This window comes from Pygocentrus nattereri, chromosome 24 (assembly GCF_015220715.1).
Source record: "Pygocentrus nattereri isolate fPygNat1 chromosome 24, fPygNat1.pri, whole genome shotgun sequence".
Lineage (NCBI taxonomy): Eukaryota > Metazoa > Chordata > Actinopteri > Characiformes > Serrasalmidae > Pygocentrus > Pygocentrus nattereri.
This window is the reverse complement of record NC_051234.1, coordinates 4,266,106-4,290,821: the sequence shown is the minus strand read 5'-3', so window position 1 is coordinate 4,290,821 and position 24,716 is coordinate 4,266,106. Positions and strand designations below refer to the sequence as shown.

General features: G+C 40.3%; 1 protein-coding gene across 3 annotated transcripts in view; it reads right to left on the bottom strand.

The window, feature by feature from the left end:
* The window catches only part of ntrk1 (neurotrophic tyrosine kinase, receptor, type 1), a 61,888-nt gene extending 39,906 nt beyond the window's left edge, over nucleotides 1-21,982 (bottom strand). For all 3 annotated transcript variants that reach the window (XM_017708743.2, XM_037534045.1, XM_037534044.1), the window contains exons 1-6: nucleotides 21,705-21,982; nucleotides 17,378-17,452; nucleotides 15,633-15,704; nucleotides 5,487-5,555; nucleotides 4,275-4,426; nucleotides 1,230-1,372 (exon numbers count right to left, since the gene is read on the bottom strand). In XM_017708743.2, the coding sequence (XP_017564232.1) occupies nucleotides 1,230-1,372; nucleotides 4,275-4,426; nucleotides 5,487-5,555; nucleotides 15,633-15,704; nucleotides 17,378-17,452; nucleotides 21,705-21,892 (699 nt within the window). In that variant the 5' untranslated portion in view covers nucleotides 21,893-21,982. The remainder of the gene's footprint in view (nucleotides 1-1,229; nucleotides 1,373-4,274; nucleotides 4,427-5,486; nucleotides 5,556-15,632; nucleotides 15,705-17,377; nucleotides 17,453-21,704) is intronic.
* Nucleotides 21,983-24,716: the final 2,734 nt, after the last annotated feature.

Here is a 24,716-nt window from a genome sequence, read left to right as displayed (position 1 = left end):
TGAACAAATACGTTTTCTTTAGGGACTATTTTGTCATAGAAAACCTGTCATGTATCCTTCCGCCATGAATGGATCAAAATAAACGGATTAAAAACTGTATCACAAAAATAAAATCAATGTCTCAGATATCAGCGTTCATAACCATTTCACGTAATAACTTTCTCTAAGGAAGCTTTTAGAGGTGGGCGTCTGGTTCCTATTACCACTATTGTGAACAATTCTGACTCAGCAAGTTTCTCTAGAACGCAGCATTTCACACCAAACCACTCAGAACGACTCTGTTTACATTTTATCCATTTAATTAAACAGCCGTTTTGAAAAATCAGCAGAGCTCCCCTTTAATTACCACATCTACACAAGAGAGACGATGACGAGGGGTGCACATATCATGAATTTGTATTGGTGATTATGATTTTGTGGCTGATATTAGCAATTTTTAACCTGAAGATAACTGGGCTGAAAAAACACATAACCACAATATAAACAATGTCATAATATAAACAATATATACACTACTTGGTATTTAATGGGCCATATTTAAACTAAAATACGCTGATATGAAATTGTGGTGTAACTGTACTCAATCAGCACTCAAATCCACTGCAGTGCCCATACCCGCCTAATCTTAATTACATCATTAAACTCAACCCCAAAATAATCATTTGGTCTGTTGCTGTTTGCAGTTTGAAGAAAAACCCGTCTGATTCCGATCCTGCTGGCCTTTTAGTGCAATGAGCAATGTTTTGATTTCTAGGAAACGTTCTAGGAAAACCAATAAACTTTGTTTACAGTTAAAGCATTTGGGCAGCTAAACTCAATCGGTGAATGTTTATTGAAAACAAGTCATTTGTAGCTTTAAATTATTCTGTCAAAAGTTTGGACATGAATCAGTGAAGGACTAGTAATTACTGACATACTGATATGGCCTGATTGCTATGGATACCAGAGAAATTAAAAGCAACTGAAACTGCTTTTTACTGTTTTGCTCTGGTGTTTAAAACTAGAATAAGACTTCACTGATAAGTGGAATAGCTATAGTTTTGAATTTAGGTAAAATGGTGCCCTTTTATATGTCAGTAAAGTTTCGGTTCTTTTCTAATTCCATGGTGTTTTTCAAAGTGTGGTAAGGGCTTCAAGCTGTACATACAGCAGATGGATATTAGGTTGAAAAATATTATGAGCATTTCTGTAAAAAGTTGGCTAAAACCTCCAATAATGTTGGACAGCACCTGCAAGGTCCAGTTGGAACGGAGCTGCTCTGTTATCCATCTAATCGTGGGGACCGGTGCACCGGTCACTTGGCACTCAAATGTCAGATTTCCTCCCTCCTTAATGATCCGAACGGGCGCATTGACGGTGACCTCTGGAACACCTGAACAAAAGGGGACATTGCAGATTAAAGTCAAATGGAAAAGTTTGAACACCTCTTGTCAAATTGCATCTTTTTTTTACTTTTATAGGTGAAAATAAGACAATAAATATGAATATGTATTTGCTCATATCTAAGAAATATATGTGCAATATGTGATATTTTAAAATATACATGCTAAATTATTTAACTGTGCCATTTTTGAATGTTTAAATATAAGCCAGCACATACTGTACGTCAAACATATAGAAACGTGTGCACATATGTAGACGCAATATCTGGAAAAGCATCAATTTTGTTCCCAAATTTTCCGTTTTTTTTTTATTTATGTCAAACATTTAGAAATGTATAACAATATTTTTCAGCTTTAATTTTATTCTCTACATTTATAAAACTGTATTTTGAAAATGTATGTAAATATATTTCTTTTGCATATGGGCCATTGTAATGAATTGAGTAAATAAACAGTAATTGACCGTTAAAATAGGCAGAAGTGTTTAACTTCATGTCATTTTACCAGGAGTGCCCAAACTTTTGCACACGACCATATCTGTAAATCACACAATTACATCAGAATTAGGGGATGGATGGATATGATGGCATTGTATTGTTATTCATATCACATGAACACTGTGCATGGACTAAAGTGATGTACTGCTCTGACCTGATTCAGCTGTGAATCACATGAATAAACTATATTAATACAAAATCTATTGCCAAATGTAAGTAAACTATAGGGTAGAAACTGTGCTGATGGAATGTATTTCATTCATTTGGAAATGATGCACATACTTGAAACAAGTAAATTCGATGCAGAGCTTTTTTCACTGTGCCGAAGAAAAGGGCTCGGGAAAACGGGACGTATTTAATGTCATTAAAAACAGACTGAGACAGTATAACTGGCCCGGCGAAATTAGATACTCAGTACTGTGGAAAAACCTAACACCATCCATCATTTATCTGATTTACGGTCCTTCTCCAGTACTTTTCAGGAGACTTGCCTTCAGTTTATCAGAGAAATCTGCAGGGATATTTTTCCACCCCTCCCGAGTTCAGTCTTAGAAGATAGTTGACTTTCTGCTTCTCACAATCCAAGAAATCCAAACATATTTACTCATGTTAAGGTCTGGACTCTGAGGTGGTCAGTCCATTCTTCTGAGAACAGCATGGAACAGAGTGGAGCTTGATTTTCTCCTCTCTCTCAAAGCTTTAAGTGCTGTTCATCTGATGGGACAGTTATGGTGTCTACCAGGTCTTCCAGGTGATTGTTAGGAGCCCCATTTTCTCTGTAACGTCCAATCGTTTCACAAACAAAAAACTTTTTTCATCTTGTTTTTTCATTGATTTTCCACTTCCTTTTATGAGTGGATTATGTTGCATCTACTCTCCTAAAAAACATCTTATGATAACTGAATAACAAAATGAAGGGCATTTTGACTAGAAATTAAAGGAATAGTTCGGCAAAAAAATCAAAGGTACGCAATTTCCCCCTTATCCCAGGTACAGTCGATCACCCAAGACATGTTTGCCATTCAAATGTTGCTTCTTCTGTTTAGAACTGGAGCTAGGAGGCTAATGTTGCTAACAAACACTAGAACTCAATAGACACCCAAATAGCTCAAATTGTTTCTGTATAAATACATATCCAAAACTTTTCTCAAACCACATCCAGGCCTTTGTGAAGGTTGCACAGACTTGCTGATATGGTTTAGAGCACAGTATGACTTAATTATAAAACAATCTAAAAATAATAAAATGAAACCTCAGTGCTACAGAAGGACATTTCAGACAACACCAGGACTGATCTCGGGATCAGACTGCTCTGCACATGGCCTTTGAACTTTACTCTGGTAACAATCTGGATAGTCGTTTTCTTCTTTGCTCCGGAGATGTTCATTATTTCCATAAGCATTGTGAAAGGCTTAACTTATTGTCATACCACAATACAATCAGATGAGCTAGAGCCCAGAGAAATCGGCAGTGTTTATGGATGTTGTTAATTTATGGCTTCCACTGTGCATAGTACAGCTTGCATCTGTGGATGCAGCGGTGACCATTCACAACAGAGTCCATGCGGTGACATCCATCACAGAAGCATGTCGATTTTTAATACAGTGCAGTCTGAGGGGTCGAGAGGTCACAGGCAGTCAGTTGTGGCTTTAAGCTTTTTCCTTTATGCAGATTTCCTGAACCTGTTGAAAATATTATGCACTGTAGTGCGTGGGCTACTTATGATCCTTGCAATCCCTCAGTGAGGAAAAACAGGCCTGATTCACCAAAAGCTTTTTTTCTGAAGTTGTTTTTGAGACGTGTCCTAAGAAAAAGTGTACGCCAGATTCAAGACATATCCTTAAACCACATAATTGTTTACACAGTGTGTGTAGATTCTGTTCTTACCTAAAAACAAATCCCAAATAACACTGGTGAATATCAGAATCTTCAGGAAAACTGTGTAAGTGGCTTTTAAGAAGAAAATTATTTTTAAAAACGGACTGTAAATGAGCCCCATTGTTTTTAAACAGTTGGGTTTCTTGATGACGCATTTTTGGCGAGTGGTGAGCCTCGACCTATCCTTGCTCATAAAGGACTAGGCCTTTCCTAGATGCTCCTTTTCTGTCCAGGCATGATTGTGTTATTACGTATTAAGGTGTATTATTCAGTAACTACAGGGATTTCAGTGCAAACTGGTTGAGCCATTCTTAGGTTACAAAAGTGTGAAATTGCCTCGTCGCAACTTTTTTAATGTTGTGTCAACGTATATTTACAAATACAAAGTTGGTGAAACACTAAATATCTTGTCTTTGTACTGTTTTCATTCAAATACAGGTCAAAGTAGATTCCCTAATCACTACTTTCTGTTTTTATTTGCATTTTAAATACTGTCCCAGCAATAATGTGCACTTACTGCAGTTCTCCATCACAAAGCTGTCCAGCTGAATGCTGCTGCCGTTGTATCTGCAGCTCTGCTGACTGTCGATGTCCACTTGCTTCATTCTTTGCCACTGCTGTAGCCAGTAGATGTCACACGAGCAAGCAAGAGGGTTATCCCTCAGAACTCTGGGAAAGGAACATGTAAAACGTAAGTAGACGCCTGTTGGATTGGTTCTATTATCAAATATTTTGACTGGGGTGCATGTTGAGCTACACTGACTGAACGCTCATCATAACAGTAATAACTCTAGACTAAGGTTTAACCTTAAGTCTACTCATTTGGCAGCTGCTCTGAATTTTTAGCAACTTTTTTAGCATTTTATTAACATTACAGAAGTAGGCAATTGCAGTATTAGGAGTCTTGCCCAAGGACTTTTACTGGTATAGCAAGGTATTCCTGCCCAAGTGGGGAATCAAACCATAATCTGCTGCGCGGAAAGCAGTAGTGTTACCCACTACACTATTCCGACTACTGATTCACTTGTAAAGAGATTTCAAGTTCTGAATTCTTTATATACTGGATGAAACTATTGTTCAATGTGCCAAATGTGTCAAATACGGAATACTAAAATACCCAGGTATTTCCCCTTGTTTTGATTAATTATGACATATTATTATGCTTTTTATTACAGTCATTTGCAAAAGTTTGAGTACCTCCAGTCAAACTCCACGTTTTGTTTATTTTCTAAGTGAAAATAAAAAAATTTAAAAAAATTTCACAGAGAACACACATATTATAGAGTTTAACACTGGAAAAAAAATCAAATAAAAAAATATAAAAAGTGCATTATCTTTTACACAGGTTACATTTAATGTTTTTTGTAAATATGTTGAATTCAGTGAATAAACAGTAATAAAATGTGCAGAGGCCTGTTCTCTGAAGAGGGTGTGTAACTTATTTCCATTTAGAAAATCAACATGTAATTTGACCAGGAGGTTTTTTGCATACGGCTTTGTCTTTACAGGGTTTGCCTCTAATCAATAGAAAACAGTAAGACCATTGTATTGTGAGCATCATTAGAACTGTATTGAGTTTAACTCTGAGGTTTATCACAAAGGTTTGCCAGTATTTGTTTCAGTTACCATTCAAATAAGTCAGTTTGGTGAAACTCTGGAGAAAACGACCTTGTAAGGAAGACAAATTCAAGAAAGAAAGCAGCGAAAGAGTGAACAGAGTTTTACTCACAGGTTTAGGAGAGGAAGGGAGTGGAACACTCTCCAGCTGATGTGCACAAGTGAGTTTATGGCCAGGTTTCTAAACCAAGAATTGGGAAACAATTTTATGCATTAAAACAGTTATAATCAGTTCTTTACTCTACTGAAACCAATGGAAGACCAGAGAGGCCACGGGGATACCTACAAAATAGTTATCTTGAAATAAGAAGTTAAGTGTCTTGTTATCTTGAGATCACAAGATAATTAACTTGTTATCTCAAGACACCAATCCAGAAAATTCTAGCAACAGCTCATGGCCTTTTCGGGCTTCTGTAGAAACCTACCGTTATTGTTTTATATGTCATCATATTTCATATTTACATAACCATTTTAACTCTTTTAACCCTTTGGAATTAAACAGGCTGTTTTTGTTTCTGTGCTTTTAAGACCAATAAATGTAAATGAGCTCTCTTCTGATTGGCTGCTCTATACTATGCCTAGTTCTAAAACATGCACCTCCCATCTTGGTAAACTGCAAAAAACTGCTGACTAGGCGGTCCTATGTGAATATATTCATGGCTGTGACATCACAACCATGTTTGTTTTCAAACAATCCATGATGTTTTCGCAACTTGCTTCCATATGTGGGCTGTAGGGACTGGAGGGGTGTACAAGTGAAACTAACAGTGTTTACATAGTACATCAAAAATCTTTTCCTCAAAAAACCAAGCTGGCAAAATTTTTCTAGACATGGGCCCTTTAAGGCAGCTACAGCCTGTTTCTAAGACGTTATATCTCACTAAGGATGCACAAATGCTTAAGATGCCACAACATTTGCTATGATGCAATGATCTCCTGCCAGGATGTCAGACTTTGTGATATCACAGCCTGGACTGCCGACAGTGCTATACATTATAGTTCCCATTAAAGATAAAAGCAAATAATTTATATCCTGCATTTTCAAAAACATTGGCATGCATCTTGGTGTATGGCACATTAGTGGATTAGCCACTGCAAGACAGAGAAGTTCGCGCCTGGGCTGAGTTTAATAAGCTGGATGAAACAGCTTTGTGTCCTGAAGGCAAAACAGGCCTCATGCGAAAGCAACCAAGAGTGATTTACTGCAGGCCGCAAACAAACAGCTTCAAGTTTTCCTTTCGGTAAGTACTCTCCATGTTTAATGCTACGGGTAAAAGAAATAACACCACAAGTCATTTTCATTACTATATGAGAATCACTCACTATGACGTTTGTGGTTGTCGGCAAAGAAGCTTTTACTGTTATGCTAAAATCTTCTGATTATGACTTTTGAATGGCCTCCTTTTGATTTTTTGTTCATTTTAAACCACACTGTGTGGTCGTCTGACTAAACGGGATCAGCCCATGAAAACGAAGGCTTTGAAGCAGCACTTTGGCAAACTAAATGTTCTCCTTACCCTGAATAGACATGCTTTCCACTTAAGCTACAACACCAATGTAGATAAGTAACAGAAGCTCAGGTACAAATTAGCAGTAGCATTAGCACAAACCTCAAGCCTAGTCAGTAAGTGTCATGATTGGCCCCTCCCAGTCTCCCATGTGCTTTTGTTTTGCTACCTTGTTTTGTTTCTTCCCGGTCCTGCCCCCTTGTTTCCAAACCCTGCCCTTGATTGTAACCACCTGTGTCTTGTTAACCCTCATTGACTCTGTATTTAAGCCCTGTGTTTTTCCCTAGCTGTTTGCTGATCTTTGTACATATTGTAGTGTATTCTTTGTAGTGTATTGTTTGTATTGTAGTGTATTCTTTGTAGTGTATTGTATGTATTATAGTGTATTGTATATATTGTATCGTGTTGTTTGGTGTCGTATCTTCTGGCCTCCATTGTGCGTTTAGTCTGTTTTGCTTTTCGTCATGTCTGTACCTTGATCTATCCGTGTTGGCTCTCTCACCCTGGACCATTTTGACCCTGATAATGGATTTGTCCTTAATAAATCTCGCTTCTCTTCACATATGCCTCCGCCTCACCATCGCTCCCTGGCGTTACAGTAAGTTAATAAATAATCTCAGATAGTCTTGCTTACATGGTTTCTGACACTATATGAAATACTGTCATCTGTAAAAATGGACAAAAGTGCAGATAAAAGCTGCTACTACTGTTAGCTTGTCTGATGCTAACTGGGGTGTTAGCGTCCATTACTTGTTAGCTACATTAGCCTTGTAGCTCCAGTAAACAACAGAAGCAAACTTTAAACCTCTTGCATGGTTGATTATGTTTGGGAAAAGGGGGAAATTGACTGAATGAGTGAAAGCATGAAACAAAAACCTGTTATTGACTAAAGCCCTATTTGGACAGGACTGGCTTTCCATGAGGAGATGGAGTTACATTAACTTTACTAGCATTTCTCAGTGATTTAGCCCCGTCTGAATGCGCCATTTTAGTCATTTTTACTATCTGAGTGCTCTCACTTCACTTCCAGCTCCTTTTGCCTTCAATTAAACAAGCAGTAGAAATAAACTCAGGTTATATTATCCCATGCAAATCGACATATCAGTGAGAATGCTATTGTATCCTGTGAAAAAGGAGTTTCTTAAGTATGGAGGCACTCGAATAAATGTTTTCTTTTGTTATTTGCCGCTATAATTATGCTGACATGTACCCAGTTAGCAAAATATGTCTGGCTCACTTGGGCCACATCCTTGCTTTGTTCTGGTCCAGTATACGGCTTGGTCCTCTGTAAAGTCAGTAGAAATAAAGGATATGGCCCAAAACTGGTCCCAGGCTTGCCCAACTACATTGTTGGTCCACAATATTCATGCCAGAATTGTCCCACAAATGTAGACATGAGGCAAAACAGTATGAAGCTGTCCAGGATCTGGATCTATACGGGCCCGCATGCCTGACATCTACCCTGTAGTCAACCAAAACTCACGTAGGAAAGCCAGAATCGGCCCAAAACTATCTAAACTAGCTATCTGGGTAATGTTACTGTCTTACCTCACAAGTACAACTTACATCATGTAAAAATGACAGAAAAACCTCTGATTTTATGTGGTGACTGTTTGCTGTGAATTCTTGAGCTAATGTCGATGCTAATGATGTACTGCAGTCACTTAAGAAGGCATGGTAAACAGTTAGGGTACGAAGTATTGGCTAAATTAAATGTTTATTTTCTATACTTTGTGGAATAAAACTAGTGTGAAAATTGAGTAGCCACTCATTTGTCTGTCATTTATACTGAAATTTCTTATCCTGTGTGAATTGGTCATTGCAGACGTCCAGTGAACTGGTGAAAAATGAACGTAGGTTGAAGAAAAAAAAAACCACCTCCGTCACACTCTGTCCGATATGTTTTGTCCTGTGTACTTATGTACTGATTATGTACTGTGTACAGATTGTTACTGGATCCTCTGACACTGTCTAGCCGTCAAAACACCAAAAATGCTACAAACATTGCTACAAGCAAGACCAACACGTGTTCGCTTTGAAATGATGTTTCATGAAAGTAGGTCTACTATTTAAACTTCAGCACTTTTGTATTCTAACACTAGCTACTCAAACTGTGAGCTACGAGAGTCCTTTTAGGAAAAGTCGGTGGCCATTCAAAAGTCTGTTCACTCAAGCAACGCCGCTGGGCAGTTATTTCAGGCCATACAAGACCGCCTCCTTTCTCTTTAAATGGGTAGACCAAAATAATCTAAACTGAAGGTCAAATTATTGTTTAAAAACATTATTGAAATCATCAGTAAAGTCTGATAAAAACTTATTAAATAGTTTGTAGTGTTTGACTCAAAAAATACACAAAAACCATGATTTTTCAGGTTGCTCTGGCTACTCGGCTTGCGCAGATCTCCACAACGAGGGGGCTTTTGTCATGCGTCACATTATTGACCCTTCTCCAGCAAGTTCATTGGCTCTTTTTACTGAAGGGCAGGACTTTCTCCTCAAACAGGCGCCATGTTGAGCATTATGAGCTTTCACATTCATATTTTAACCAGTGACTGGTCTCCTCATTTATAACATCTGGTGACACTACCGTCAAAGCAACTTAACCACCACATTTGTCTTAGCTTGCTGATTTTGTTGGGGTATTTTGGTGAGCTTACTTGTCTTATGATGCCAATTCAGTGTGCAGCAGTTACCATATAACGTGCACACGCACACACACACACACACTTTCTAAGCCGCTTCTCCCTCAGGGTTGCAGGGGGTGCTGGAAACTATTCCAGCAGTCATTGGGCGGAAGGCAGGATACACCCTGGACAGGTCGCCAGTCCATTGCAGGGCAGACACACACACACACAATCACTCACAAACTCACACCTAGGGGCAATGTAGCATGTCCAATTGACCTAAATGCATGTCTTTGGACTGTGGGAGGAAACCGGAGAACCCGGAAGAAACGCACACAGACACGGGGAGAACATGCAAACTCCACACAGAGAGACCCTGGTCGCCCGGCCGGGGACTCGAACCCAGGCCCTTCTTACTGTGAGGCAGTTACCATATAGCAATATTTGTATTTCATTTCTTTAACACCCTCATAATTCAAAGGATCCAGTGACAACCATAAAATGTACATACAGCAAAATGTATTGGGTTTGGAATATGGCAACTGTTTTTCAACACAGCTTTCATTTTCCCACAGAGAAAACCAGTTTAGACCTGGAGCTCCTAATGTGGGCATGATGCTGACTACAGAATACTAACCCAACTACGGATATTCAGCAATCTATATAATATACAAAGGCATATAATCAATAAATTGTTGCCAGATTTGGGAAAATGTTTTCTTCTCTAAAAGTACACTACAGTTCAATAGTTTGGAATCACCCGTTATGTTAATAATTGTTGTTCAATAATAAATTAAACAGTGTAGATTTAAATGTTCATTAAAAAAAAATCATAAAACCTTTCAGTCATTCACAGTTTACAGTGTTCTGGGGGAATTTATGGAAATAGCTGCTATTTTAAGAGAATAAACTTTTATTTATAGTGATTTCTTGTCCCAAAATTACATTGAATAGCTATTTGATCAGGGAAATTTGGTCACTGCGTTTCTAACGTATTATTGATATTAATTCTATCATAAGTTACTTCATAACGCTTCACAGCTTTCTCAATTACTGTGAAATCATCTACAGCTCTGCTCATTATTGAAAATGTCACAAAGTGTTTAAAACACAGAATATTTGCATCATATTAAAATCACTGCATACATGTATTGCAGCAAAATTGGTTTCTTGTTAATAAAACAGTGATTCCAAACTTTTGAGCAGGAATATAGTTGTATATTTCAGGCATACATATTCCAAACTATCGCTTTAAGCGCAGAGTGGCTGGTGGCACCGGGGACGGAGCACGCTTCAGGGATACAGATTCTCTGTGGCAGGACTAATGGGGGCCAGCAGGGGTTCAAATATTTGTTTTCCTCGTTTCCAAAAGTTCATGTCAGATGGGTTAGCCATCAGGGCCTATCTATTACTGGCTCGATTCCTCCCCAGTGCCAGGGGGGTTTGGCGGGGGCTGCAGGGGGGACAGCAGCTGCCACCAAGTACTGGAAGAAGGAGGAGCCCTGGTGGCTTGTGAACAGTTACTAACACTGCAAAGATTCAGGGAGATCATTTAAATGAAACAATCCAAATAATCCTTCAGCCATCTTCCTCACTTTCCTAGCCCTATGACCCCCCCCAACAGCAATGCCCCCCATCTTAGAGACACATCTGCTCCCACTACACATCGCTCTGTGAAATATTGATTAAGTCATAATGGACCCTTAGTGGAGTGTATTTATTATGCATCAGCTGTCAATAAGACGCCAAAGTGAGCGAGTAAAAGGTGACTGCTGGATGTCGTCTCCGGTTTCATCAGGGGGAGACCCCCCCCACCATTCTCCACCATTCCCCCCCTCCACCGCTACTCTCCCCAAACCCCATGTCACCAGCTTCTCTCTGACCGCTATCACCCCTATCAACAACACTGAGCCATGTCGCACAGGCAGTGGGGTGAAGACGACAAGATGGTCGAGATAAGGGTCAGTCACTTACAGACGGCTCACAACACAAATCTGCCTTTGTTTACATGTGGACGTTAATAGCAGGCTGACCCATAATGTCCACTCTTAAAAATAAAGATGCCACAAGAGACCACGGAGGAGCCACTTTTGGTTCCCTGAAGAACCATTGTTGAAAAATATATTTGAAAGTGTGAAGAACCTTCAAATAAAGGTTCTACACTGATTAATGGGTTCTTCTTAGAACTTTTACATTATGCGGAAATTTTTTTAACTTTAAAAGGTTCTTTACACTCACACATCTCACGTCACAAAAATGGGTTGCTTAAGAACCATAGATTGAAAGATTATTTCAAACATGGTTCTTCTCTGGCGCAGGTTCTTCTCTGGTGTACTGCATTGAAACGTTCCCTCAAACATGGTTCTTCTATTGCGTACTGCATTCAAACATTCTCTCAAACATGGTTCTTCTATTGCGCACTGCATTCAAACGTTCTCTCAAACATGGTTCTTCTATTGCGTACTGCATTCAAACGTTCTCTCAAACATGGTTCTTCTATTGCGTACTGCATTCAAACATTCCCTCAAACACGGTTCTTCTCTGGTGTACTGCATTGAAACGTTCCCTCAAACATGGTTCTTCTATTGCGTACTGCATTCAAACATTCCCTCAAACACGGTTCTTCTCTGGTGTACTGCATTGAAACGTTCTCTCAAACATGGTTCTTCTATTGCGTACTGCATTCAAACATTCCCTCAAACATGGTTCTTCTATTGCGTACTGCATTCAAACGTTCTCTCAAACATGGTTCTTCTATTGCGTACTGCATTCAAACATTCCCTCAAACATGGTTCTTCTATTGCGTACTGCATTCAAACATTCCCTCAAACACGGTTCTTCTCTGGTGTACTGCATTGAAACGTTCCCTCAAACATGGTTCTTCTATTGCGTACTGCATTCAAACATTCCCTCAAACATGGTTCTTCTATTGCGTACTGCATTCAAACATTCCCTCAAACACGGTTCTTCTCTGGTGTACTGCATTGAAACGTTCCCTCAAACATGGTTCTTCTATTGCGTACTGCATTCAAACATTCCCTCAAACATGGTTCTTCTATTGCGTACTGCATTCAAACATTCCCTCAAACATGGTTCTTCTATTGCGTACTGCATTCAAACATTCCCTCAAACACGGTTCTTCTCTGGTGTACTGCATTGAAACGTTCCCTCAAACATGGTTCTTCTATTGCGCACTGCATTCAAACATTCTCTCAAACACGGTTCTACTCTTTTATATTTCTATTGCTTTGTTATATATTATTATTATTGTTGTTGTTGTTGTTGTTATTATTATTATTGCTACATTTTATATTATTATTGCTTTGTTTTGCATTATTTTTATTGTTGTTGTTATTATTATGTATTTTAACTTGCTTTTTTTGTTTGATTTTTTTTTTCTGAAGGCCCCTTGATAGCAAGAGGATAGTGGACCTCTTTCGGCCCGCTGATGGCAGAGCTGGTGGTCCACTGGTGTTTTGCTCATCATTTAATACAGATAACAGATAAAATTCCACTTATCATCACTCGTCCTCTCCCAGTCCAAATGACCAGTTTATTCATTTTCCCTTCCTTCCTTTTTTTAGTTATACTTTATAAGTTAGTTTAGTACATAATTTATAACTGTGTTTTTCAAACACTGTTTCTAGCTGTCCGTCTCCCTGTTGCTAAGCAACAGTAGCATCATAGCTGTCCCTGACCTGGGCTAGCTGGCTGGGGTTAGCAGCCCTTTATTTGTATGAATTCAACGACAAATCCACAAATGAAATACACTGAAAATAGTATCTGTTTTTCTTTGCAGTCTTCTCATTTCAGTCATGATCCTGTTCTACCTGCTAGCTCGGTCTCCCCATCACAGGATGCTCCACCACATTTTCTCAAACTGCCACTAACGTAACTGCTATGTCTGTTGTCAGTTAACAGACATGTTGGCTAGCATCACGCTGGGTGATGCAGGGAGAAGGCGGGCCATCCTACCCACCCAAAGAGAGCGAGACCAGACTCCTGGCCACAAGTTGAACATGAAGTTTCCTTAAAACACCGCCAAGTATTATCTTATGCTGTAATCTCTGGAAGTATATGCTCCCAGGTTTCTTTAAGCTTTAAAATGGCATTATGTCAGATCATCTTGGCTTAATTTTCCATAGTGTATTGTCAAATCAAATCAAATCAAATCACGTTTATTGTCACATCACATTTACATTTACACTGGTGAAAAGTGAGTGAAAATCTTAGGTGTGTAGCTCCCTTATAGAATTTAAATACAAATATATGTATAAATATCTAAGAAGAAAAAAAATATATATACACCGACTCTAAATATGCACATTAATTAATTAAGAGACCCTTATTAGTCCCACAACGGGGAAATTTCACTTCCGCATTTAACCCACCACATACACACCAGTGAGCACACACACTAGGGGGCAGTGAGCACACTTGCCCAGAGCGGTGGGCAGCCCTATCCCACAGTGCCCAGGGAGCAGTTGGGGGTTAGGTGTCTTGCTCTAGGGCACCTCAGTCATGTGCTGTCGGCTCTGGGGATCGAACCGGCGACCTTCCGGTCACAAGGCTGGTTCCCTAACCTCCACCCATGACTGCCCCTTATGCACAATATAGACTAGTATTGCACTATTCCAATGTACAGTTGTACAGTAATAAGTGCTGAAATAAAACTATGAAATGTGCTGCTGTTCACATTCTGTATGTGCAGTTGGTCCGAGGGAGATAATAAATGGGATGCAGGTACTCAGGGACAGGATACTGATATAGAAATCTTCCAGATTGTACAGGATATGGATAGAGATGTACAAGATGTCAATCTATATGTGTAATCTAATTGTATATTTGGGCTGACAATTACTGACTCAGATTTCCCAACGAAAAGAATAATTCTACATGAGACGCCTTCTTAATCTCACTAACTTCTCCTAGATATGACTTAATAAGACGTAACAAGATCTAAGTTCTTTTTAATAATATTATCATTACTTTGGCAGATGTCACATCTCTCTAAAATTTTCTCACCTTGATGAAGATGTTTTGCATATGACTTAAAGTCCCAGGAAACACAAAATGTTTGTGTGATACTAAGATTGAGTTTTGCAATAAACTAAATATAGCAAAATAATATATAATAAAACATGGCTTACAAATCACTTATCAGACTTATCTGAGAACCGTCTGGCTGTCCTAATAGCTTGATGAGCATGCCTGATTGACAGCCCTCATTCCCAGCATTCCCAGCCTGTAACACCACTAAAGCAGACCTAAACAAAACAGCATGAGCCAGTGTCTGGGAGAAATGAGTGAAATGGGCTAAGAAGTGGTGCTGTAGGCCCCACTGTGACCGTAGCACACCAAAAACGTTATCCAGTTAATGGCAACGTCTTAAAGTAGGTAACGTTATTCACTTTACTACTTTCTACTGAATGCTTATCCAAGTAATGCTAGACAGTTGACTGAACAAATGGACAAATGGATGCTCTTGCTCACTCAGTAAGCCAGCTTTTGGTCATTGGTAGCTTTCTCATGCGAACTTTCTCTGATTAGGAAAGAGAGAAGGGAGAAAGTTGTGTAGGTTGGAGGAGCCACATCTTTGTGCTTGATGAGGACACTGCCTATGTGTGCACTACCCAAGATTAGGAGTGTTGAGTTTAGTTGACAGTTGTGTTCCCTGACTAAAGGTACTGAGATGTACCCAGTGACGAGAGGTACTGCATCAGTGAGAGTTTCATACCCTTTTTGTGAGTGTAGGGCTTTAACTATGTTCTATCTCACTCATCTCACCACAGTTTAAGCTCAATGAAGGTGTTAAATCTCCAAAATCTTCCAGCAGTCCATCAGCGCAGATGAAGAACTCAGGTTTTTCTCATTGACAGCCAGAACTTCTCACAATTAAATTATTTTCTCTTTCCAGAAATCACTGATCCTTCATTAATACAATATTGATTTCTCAGGAGACAATCTTCAGGAAAACACATTTTCCAAGGGGTGAGGACTGAGAACAAGTCACCACTTGGGTCAGAAAGCAATGATCAGCAGTGATGGATGGTTGCAAACAATGACATGACAGCAGATTACGGAAAAGGCAGGACGTTCATTTGAATAAAGACATTAAAAACTTACACATATTGGAGCTTGAAGTTGTTTTGGAAGGCATTATCAGAGATGAAGACCAGCCCGCAGTCTGTGACTGTGCTGTAAGAGGAACCACAAACACAAGGCAAATAAAGGGAATCTTACACGGAGTGGCAGCCAGTCGACTGATCGTATCTTTAGACACAGACATACATCAAGGTTGATTAATCATAATCGTGTAAGTAAGGCCAAACAGACTCATGACTCAACCAACCCCAAGAAACAATGCTTAAAGGGACACGCAAAGAAGCCGGATGCCTCCTAGTGTCCATCTGCTAGCCACATTATCATGTTTTTATTATGATATGTTTTTCTGAGCTTTATCTTTACCAAACATTAAATCATGTTGGCAAGACTGGATGTCTTTTGTGCTTCAAACTAGTATACACTATATTGGCAAAAGTATTCGCTCGTCTGGCTTCACACGCATATGAATTTGAGTGACATCCCATTCTTAATCCATAGGGGTTAATAGAATGTCAGCCCACCCTTTGCAGCTATAACAGCTTCAGCTCTTCTGGGAAGGCTTTCCACAAGGGTTAGGAGCGTGTTTATGGGAATTTCTGACCGTTCTTCAAAAGTGTATTTGTGAGGTCAGACACAATGATGTTGGACGAGAAGGCCTGGCTCACAGTCTCCGCTCTAATTCATCCCAAAGGTTGTTCTGTCGGGTTGAGGTCAGGACTCTGTGCAGGCCAGTCAAATTCTTCCACACCAAACTGGCTCATCCATGTCTTAATGGACCTGCTTTTTGCACTGGTGTGCAGTCATGTCGGAAAAGGAAGAGGCCGTCCCCAAACTGTTCCCACAAAGTTGGGAGCATGAAATTGTCCAAAATCTCTTGGCGCTGAAGCATTAAGAATTCCTTTCACTGGAACTAAGGGGCCGAGCCCAACTCCTGAGAAACAACCCCACATCATAATCCCCCCTCCACCAAACTTTACACTTGGCACAATGCAGTCAGACCAGTAGCGTCTCCTGGCAACCGCCAAACCCAGATTTGTCCATCGGATTGCCAGATGGAGAAGCATGACTGGTCACTCCAGAGAAGACATCTCCGCTGCTCTAGAGTCCAGTGGCGGTGCTTTCCACCACTGCATTCAACGCTTTGCATTGCGCTTGGTGATGTAAGGCTTGGAAGCAGCTGCTCGGCTATGGAAACCCATTCCATGAAGCTGTTGAGTTCTTGAGCTGATCTGAAGGCCACATGAAGTTTGGAGGTCTGTAGTGATTGACTCTGCAGAAAAGTTGGTGACCTCTGCCCACTATGCCCCTCAGCATTCGCTGACCCCACTCTGTCATTTTATGCAGTCGTTCCCAGAGTTGCTGTCGTTCTCAGTCACTTCCACTTTGTTATAATCCCACTGACAGTTGACTGTGGAATATTTAGTAGTGAGGAAATTTCACGACTGGACTTCTTGCACAGGTGGCGTCCGATCACGGTACCACGCTGGAATTCACTGAGCTCCTGAGAGTGACCCATTCTTTCACTAATGTCTGTAGAAGCAGTCTGCAGGTCTAGGGGCTCGGCTTTATACACCTGTGGCCATGGAAGTGATTGGAACACCTGAATCCAATGATTTGGATGGGTGAGTGAAAACTTTTGGAAATATAGTGTATAGTCAAAGACATTGAGTCATGCTGAAGATCTGCTGTACATTGATTTTCCAGTGGTGCTAAGTTGATAATGTGCTTGAAGCTACAGATTTATTCCAAACTGTTCAGATACTCACAGGTTCTTCAGCTCTCTGTAGTTAGCAAGATCTAGGTCTGTGATATTCTCCAGGTTGGACTGGTTCTCGATGTAGCTGGTTAATCAAAGACAAAAAGAAGTTTATATTATTATAATATTTTAATCACTTCAAGCACTGAATAAGAGATGTGTTAGCATAAGCATCAGTCACAGTAACGCCATTTCAGCAGCAGCACATCAGTGTAGATTTTCCCACTAACAGGCCTCGAGTTGATATATTTTGATATATATTATGAAAATAACGGCTATTTTCCCTGCTGCACTATCAAAGTGTGAAGTCCATAAAAACACAGCAATAAGACTAAGAACGAATCTGGTATAGAGAAAAGCAGTAAACAGGCCAGAGTTCACTGACCTCAGGAACATGAATAAACATGGACTTCAATGTTTGCAGCCGTCCTTGGATTGTTCAGGAAAAAAGTGACAAACCAAACGAGGGGAAATATTTTAGAGCGGGGGTCCCATACTCAAATTACCCAGGAGTGAATAGTCAAGTCTCCTTGTAGGGAAGGGGGTGGGGGGGTGGTGAGTTGAAATATACACTCATTTAGGTGCATCTTGATCAACGTTCTTTTATCACCACAAAAACTACTGCTTTACATCTAATAATAATAATTATTATTATTGTTGTTATTATTATTATTATTATTATTATTATTATATTACTTTTAGCAGTAGAAGTAATATTTAATTAAATTGTAAAAACTTGCATTTAAGAGTAGATTCTATTATATAAGAGTAGATTATATTATATAGGACTCTTATTGTTTTAGCATTACCATTCCTGCTGAGATCGAGGGACGTTTTTGCGAGTATTGGCAGAGTGCTTAATTCTGCGTTTTTGGTGGATTCATCCTACGATTCTATCAATTCCTTATTTCTGACATGCTGTATCTACCACAACATCCTTGATGAATCCACAAAGGCAGATTTAACTAACTATCTGCCCGAATTGGAATAATAGCTGTTAGTTATAACACATTTACAGCCATATCCACTCAGTATCAGTGAGCGTTTAAGCTGTTTTAGTTTGAATGGCTCTTCTTATGTGCACCAATCTATTTTTGCTTGTAACATCGTATGAACAAGTACAAGTAAGAATGATGCTAGAGTGACGGTCAAGACCAATGTAAGTTAATAGGATCACCAGCAAAACCAGCCTTTGCTGTGCTTTGATGCTAGTATCCTGGTTAACCAGCATGACCAGGGTGGGATGACCAGTTAAACCAGAACCAGACTAGCACTAGACCAGCATCAATTGCTTGCTGGTCAGTGCTGATTTTGCAGCAGGGTTCTGGGAAAAGATATGCAGTAAAGGCAGATTTAACTGTGTCAAATACCGCATTGCATGGCTACTGTAACAGAATAACAAGAATATAGTAATAATACATCAGTTTTACTGTAAAACAGTAAAGTGAAGTAGACAGACGTCCTTTTCTGAAGCACTGCTGTCTCCACCTCAACACTTTTCACTATTCCGATATGCAAAAGTTAAGAGAGCTGCTTTAATACCTGTGAAGCAACAGTGGAAAAGCTAGCTAACATTAACCCAGCCAGCTAGCATGCTTGCTTACCTACCACGGCCTGTACTGACATAAAGTAAAGCACTGGATATTGAAGTGAGTTCATTGACTTGTTCTTTTTGTCGTTTATGCTGCTGTTGCAGCATTTTAGTGTATCCTGTGGACTTTGTTCACCACTGTTCACCACTGCTGTGATAATGCTAAGTTCAGCTAGCCATGTTGACGCTAAGCTAATGCTGATGTACTGTGTTTAATACTGTACAGCTCTAGCTCAAACACTGACTTTTGAAGATTGTATGATGTGCAAAACACATTTTTACTTTGTATATTAGAGTTTTACAGTGAATCCTTTAGCAATTTTTCCAGCCAAAAGCCTAAATGTGCGTATTATTGGAGGAGCCTGTTAGCCTGTTAGCTTGACTCAACTGTTAAATTTCCATAAAAATGTGACTCTTTAAGTGTTTAAGATGCAATTTGATAGCAACTTTAAAACGTCTGGTTCATGTGAGGGCGTATTTAATTTTCATAAAAGAGGACATTGTTGATTCCAGTGATACAGTGTTGACAATATGCAGTGTGGTAGTTTTGAGAGTTGTAAATATTAATAGCAGTATTTGTCTTGAATCCTTTTTCAAGATGGACTAATAATCAAACACATTTGTTAAAAATGACTTGTTTTAGGACATCAAGAAAAGTGCCATCCTCGTATCCTGTTGGTAGTGGATGCAGGATAAATGTACTACCGCTGGAGGCTTAAGGCATAAATACCCTCCCAGCTAAGCTTTATAATATAATAATAAGGACAATGGTGACTATGACAACAATGATGATGACTATGACTTTATCTTCAAAGAAAGAAAAAAATGTTGTCAGTATTGATGGTGGATGAAGAAGAATATGATCATTCGTTTATCAGCAGTCAAAGTTACAGAAGAACATTCTTCTAATGGAAAATCTGCTGCCGTTTCTTAGCAAGACTCTTCAGTCCAGCATTTTGCTACACAGTCCAGAGCACAAACACATATTTATTTGTGTCTGATTGAGCCATAGGGCTGTAATGTAATTACAGGGGAGGTGGGATGAGGATCTTGAACCGCCCTCTCTTATTTGATTGAGCCAAGTGGGTAATATTTCATCTATTGTTCTCGGCTGGGCATTTGTCGGCAATTCACCGAATTGAATTTATGGGCATGATGCATGATGAATTCCTGCTGCTGGTATGGAGGTAATGGACCCCCGCTTTCTGCTTAGTAGAAGCTACGTTCCCGTTTTGTTTAAATGCATCTGCGTCTTCCCAACACATTGCGATTCGTGGTACAAGTGTTCTGTATAAACAGATGACTAAAAAGCATTCCGGGCTATTGATCGGAATGGTTGGTACAAATATCACTGCAGTGTGAGAGTTTCCTCGAATCCAACACAGGCAGATATATAGAGAAAAGGCTGAGAAGTTCAGAAAATGTCAGAGATGGTAGAGAAAGTGGGAAAGATGGAAAAGAGAGACAGTTTTTAACCATGTTGGATATTGTCAGCATCATAATAAAACCTTGAAACTCTAAAACCTTTTTGGGATTTATTTCATTATACCGATTGAAAGCACCAGCTGGCCTACATCGAGTGAACATTTCGGCATAAATGGACCAACAGAAATGGACTAAATTCATGTTATATTTACATACTTTCAGGTTGAGAATGTTTCTTCCTTCTTCTTTCAAGATAAACAAGGCTATCGCACTATGATAGTGGAAGTTCCCATAATGGCCTGATGGATTATGTGTTGTGGAAGAGGAGCACGCTGTATCGATATTACTGTATTACTGTGAAGAGGCTGAGGAGGGCTTTTCATTACTGTTTGTTATTTGAGATGCTCAGGTCTCAGAACTTCAGCAATACTGAAGAGCCTTGAAGTTGGCACTAAACTCACAGTCTTCAGAAAGTCACACTAACCGCTGATCCGTTCTCAGGACATGATGTTCAAACATTTTGGAGATTGGAAACAAGACCTTTTAAAGCCATAAACCAAACCGATGTTAACATTACAAACAATGATTGTACAGATTTATGCCTTAAACTTTATACAGTGAACATGTGAAGCCTCACACAGTTCTCTCAGGTCTGGCACTCTTTTGGTAGTTTATCTCTGGAGTTCCATATTTTCAAGTGACCAGTGATTCAGTTTCTATCATATCTTCACAAAATAAACATTTCCTGTGGTCCACATTCATCAGACTGGCTGAGCTACAAAGTCAGCTTTGCAACAGGGTAATGTATTCATTCTTGTTCACTGATTGAAGTGGTCGCCGAGTACAAAGTTCACAGCCTTCGCAAACGCATGTATTAATGCATAATGGTATAGATTCCATCTGCAAGCATGCATCTCTCGCTTCATGTGAATGCATGAAGGACATTTGCCATGATTAAACTCTCCCTTTCCCTGGTAATTTTGATTTGCCCTACTTTCTAAGTGACGTCTAAGTACTCTGAGCAACACGTCAAACTATGGCTGAGCAAACTCAAAGCTTCACAGCAGAACCTGCCAAAAGCCCCTGATCTAGTCAATTAGAGTCCTATGATCATCTGTATGAGTCAAGGGTATCTAGCTCTGGTCCTGGAGGGTCGTAGGCTGGCGCAGCTGGCTCAAACACACCTGATTCACCAGAAAATCACTGGACTCTACCCTCTTCAGGCCCAGAATTGGACACTCTTCTGACTCACAAGTCATTCAAATCCCTCTACAGACAATTTCTCACCACCTTCATGCACAGGAACCCAAGCTAGACTCACATTTCCGTGACGTTTTCACTCTCCTGTGGTGCCAGCGCTGGGATACTAGTGATGCCATCTTCTTCCAGGCACTGTAGCATGGCGAAGGAACAGCGGCAGGCTCCTGGGCAGCCACTAAGAGCAGGCTTAGCCAGGGGCAGCATCAGTGCCAGAGCCAAGGCCATCTGGCACACAGCCTTCCCAGCCATGGTGAAGCTTAACCAGCAATCAGTTCAAGCACACTCTTCAGTGACCACTCTTCTTGCCGGCAATCAGGAAGGTAGCAGCTAACAGCAGGTTCCACTCTTGGCAAAGACTTGTCTGGCTTGTGAGCTGAGGTATGGAGCTGCAGGAGCAGCAGTGAGGCAAGGGCCCAGGGGAACAGTTGGGCTGCTGCTGCCTCTCCTCTCCTCCCCTCGCTGCCTTCCCAGTCAGAGGTGGAGAGTGGGATGGGGAGGGGCAAGGCACTCCATTAGCTGTTGGGACGGGAGAGCGAGAGAGAGCGGTGGTCATCAGACACCTCCGGACAAGAGCGGGAGCTGGGCAGATGTGATTTGAGGCGGCAGGGAAGAGAAGGGAAAGGAGGCTGCAGGTGGACGGGATCGAGAGCAAGGCCACCACCTGTTAGAGCCAACAAACTGTGCGGAAGTGAAGGATCAGATATGTTTAAAGAGAAAACAAGAGGTACAGAGAGAGAGAGAAAGAGAGATGAGACAAGCACTGCCTGATGAGGCAAGTCATAGACCAAGGGATTAGACACAAAAAATGTCCCCAACATGAAGACCACAGGTGGCAGTAGTGAGGATTAACTTTGAAGAGGTCGTAGATAAAGCAAATCCCAATCTCACGAAAAATCTCCAGGTCAGTTTAAACCAATTAGCTGGAAAAAATGTACATCATTTTCATTTTAGCCTGAATGTAGTTGATCCAAGACATGTTTGATTAGCTTTACACTGGAGCCACAAGGGAAACGTAGATAACAAGTAATAGAAGCTTATAACCTAGCACAGCGCAAACCGCATGCCTGAATCATGACGCAAATAATCTGAAATAGACTTGCTTGTGTGGCTTCTGACACATATGGCATGCTGATATCTATAAAACGGACACAAGTTTGGACCAAATTCGGGCTTCGAGGTGTCTAAACTTTTTTTAATCTTTTGTCTTAAAGGATTTTCTGCTTTTTGGAATGTCGTTGTATTGTAATATAGAAAGCAGTGTAAAGGGTACTATGATACACTAACAAATGGGTGGGGGCTTTTCAGATGTCATCCTACATTGTGGTGGTAATAATAATAATAATAATAATAATTATTATTATTATAATTATTATTATTATTATTAGGTGCCATCAAGTCATTTCTGATATCTGGCAACCATTTGAAAAGTTTTCCTCCACTAATTCTACGGAATGGTCCATATTTATTTATAAAAATATTATATTTTATATGAATCATTTATTGTCACATCAAGTCAATTTTATTTCTAAGGCACTTTTAAAAACAACCAAGGTTGATGTAGAATTAGTGATGTAAAAACACAGAACACACTGATAGTACAGTACACAGAATGTGTTAGAACAAAAATCTAATTAAAATAAACAAGCTAAAACTAATACAATTACATAGTATCATGCAGAAGAAAAAGGGACAGAAAGAAATGAGTCTTAAAGCAAGATTTAAGCTCATCAGTGATGCAGGTGATCTCAACCGTGGAGCAGCTACTGAAAGCGCCTGATCATTGTTCTTTTAATTGAGAGAGTGATGAGAGTAAGCAGTGGATCAGAGGCTCCTGCCAGAAGGGTATTATAACACAAATGTACTGTGGAGCCTAGTTCATGTAATTAAGATTAAGTGACCCTTATTAGTCCCAGAACAGGGAAATTTCACCTTCGCATTTAACCCAGTGAAACACCACATACACACTAGTGACCACATGCACTAGGGGGCAGTGAGCACACTTGCCCGGAGCGGTGGGCAGCCCTATCCACAGCACCCCAGGAACAGTTGGGGGTTAGGTGTCTTGCTCAAGACCTTTGTCACAGACTGTCGACTCTGATGATCAAACCGGTGACCTTCCGGTCACAGGGCCGGTTCCCTAAACTCCAGCCCATGACTGCCCCACAAAATTTTCATAACACTAAGTGGATGAATGAGGCGTGTTCTTAACGCCTTAAAAACAAACAACACAGTTTTAAGATCAATTCTTTACTTGACTGGAAGCCGGTGTACAGATGCCAGGTGTTTCTTTTCCTTGTCCCAGTGAGGAGCCTAACGGCAGCATTTTAGACGAGAACAAGGACTGACTGACTCCATTAAAGAGACAATTGTTAATCAAACTAGTTTGTAATAACAGCATGTAAAAATGGGAAAACTTCATTCTTCAGTTTGGCAACAGGTCTCAGCTGATTAAAACTACTCTAGTTGCTCCCAAGCGGCGCAACCGTCTAAGCGTTGGCCGTGTCATCAGGAGATTGCGAGTTGGATCCCTGGTGATGCTGCAGTCGTCCGTAGCCAGGAGTCCAAGAGAGCACAATTGGTCTTGCTCTCTCTGGGTGGGTAGGATGGCCTCCCTTCTCCCCCATCACTCAACGCAATACTAGTCAGCGCAGGCGTCTGTTAGCTGATGTGACAGATCTGGCGGTCGGCGCTTTCCTCCGAGCGCGTTCGGCTGTCCAGTGACGTTGCGTGAGCGGCAGTTCATAAAGAAGCGGTGGCTGGTTCCGCAGGTCTTGGAGGAAGCCTGTGCTGCCTTCAACTTCCTAGCACTGGTAGTATTGTGTGACAAGCAGGTGGAATTGGAAATGACTAAATTGGGGAGAAAATTGGGTGTAAAAAAAAAAAACCTACTCTAGTTAATTGGTCCATCAAATTGAAAGGACTAGTCAAAAATGAGCCAGAGGTTTTTAGCACAGCTGGATCAGTTAGAGGAGCAAGGCCTCACCAAGTTGTCACCAGTGCTCTCAGAGCGACCAAATGCACTTAACTCAAGACCTATTTTGACAGGGTTACTTTTACATAGGGAAGCAGGGTT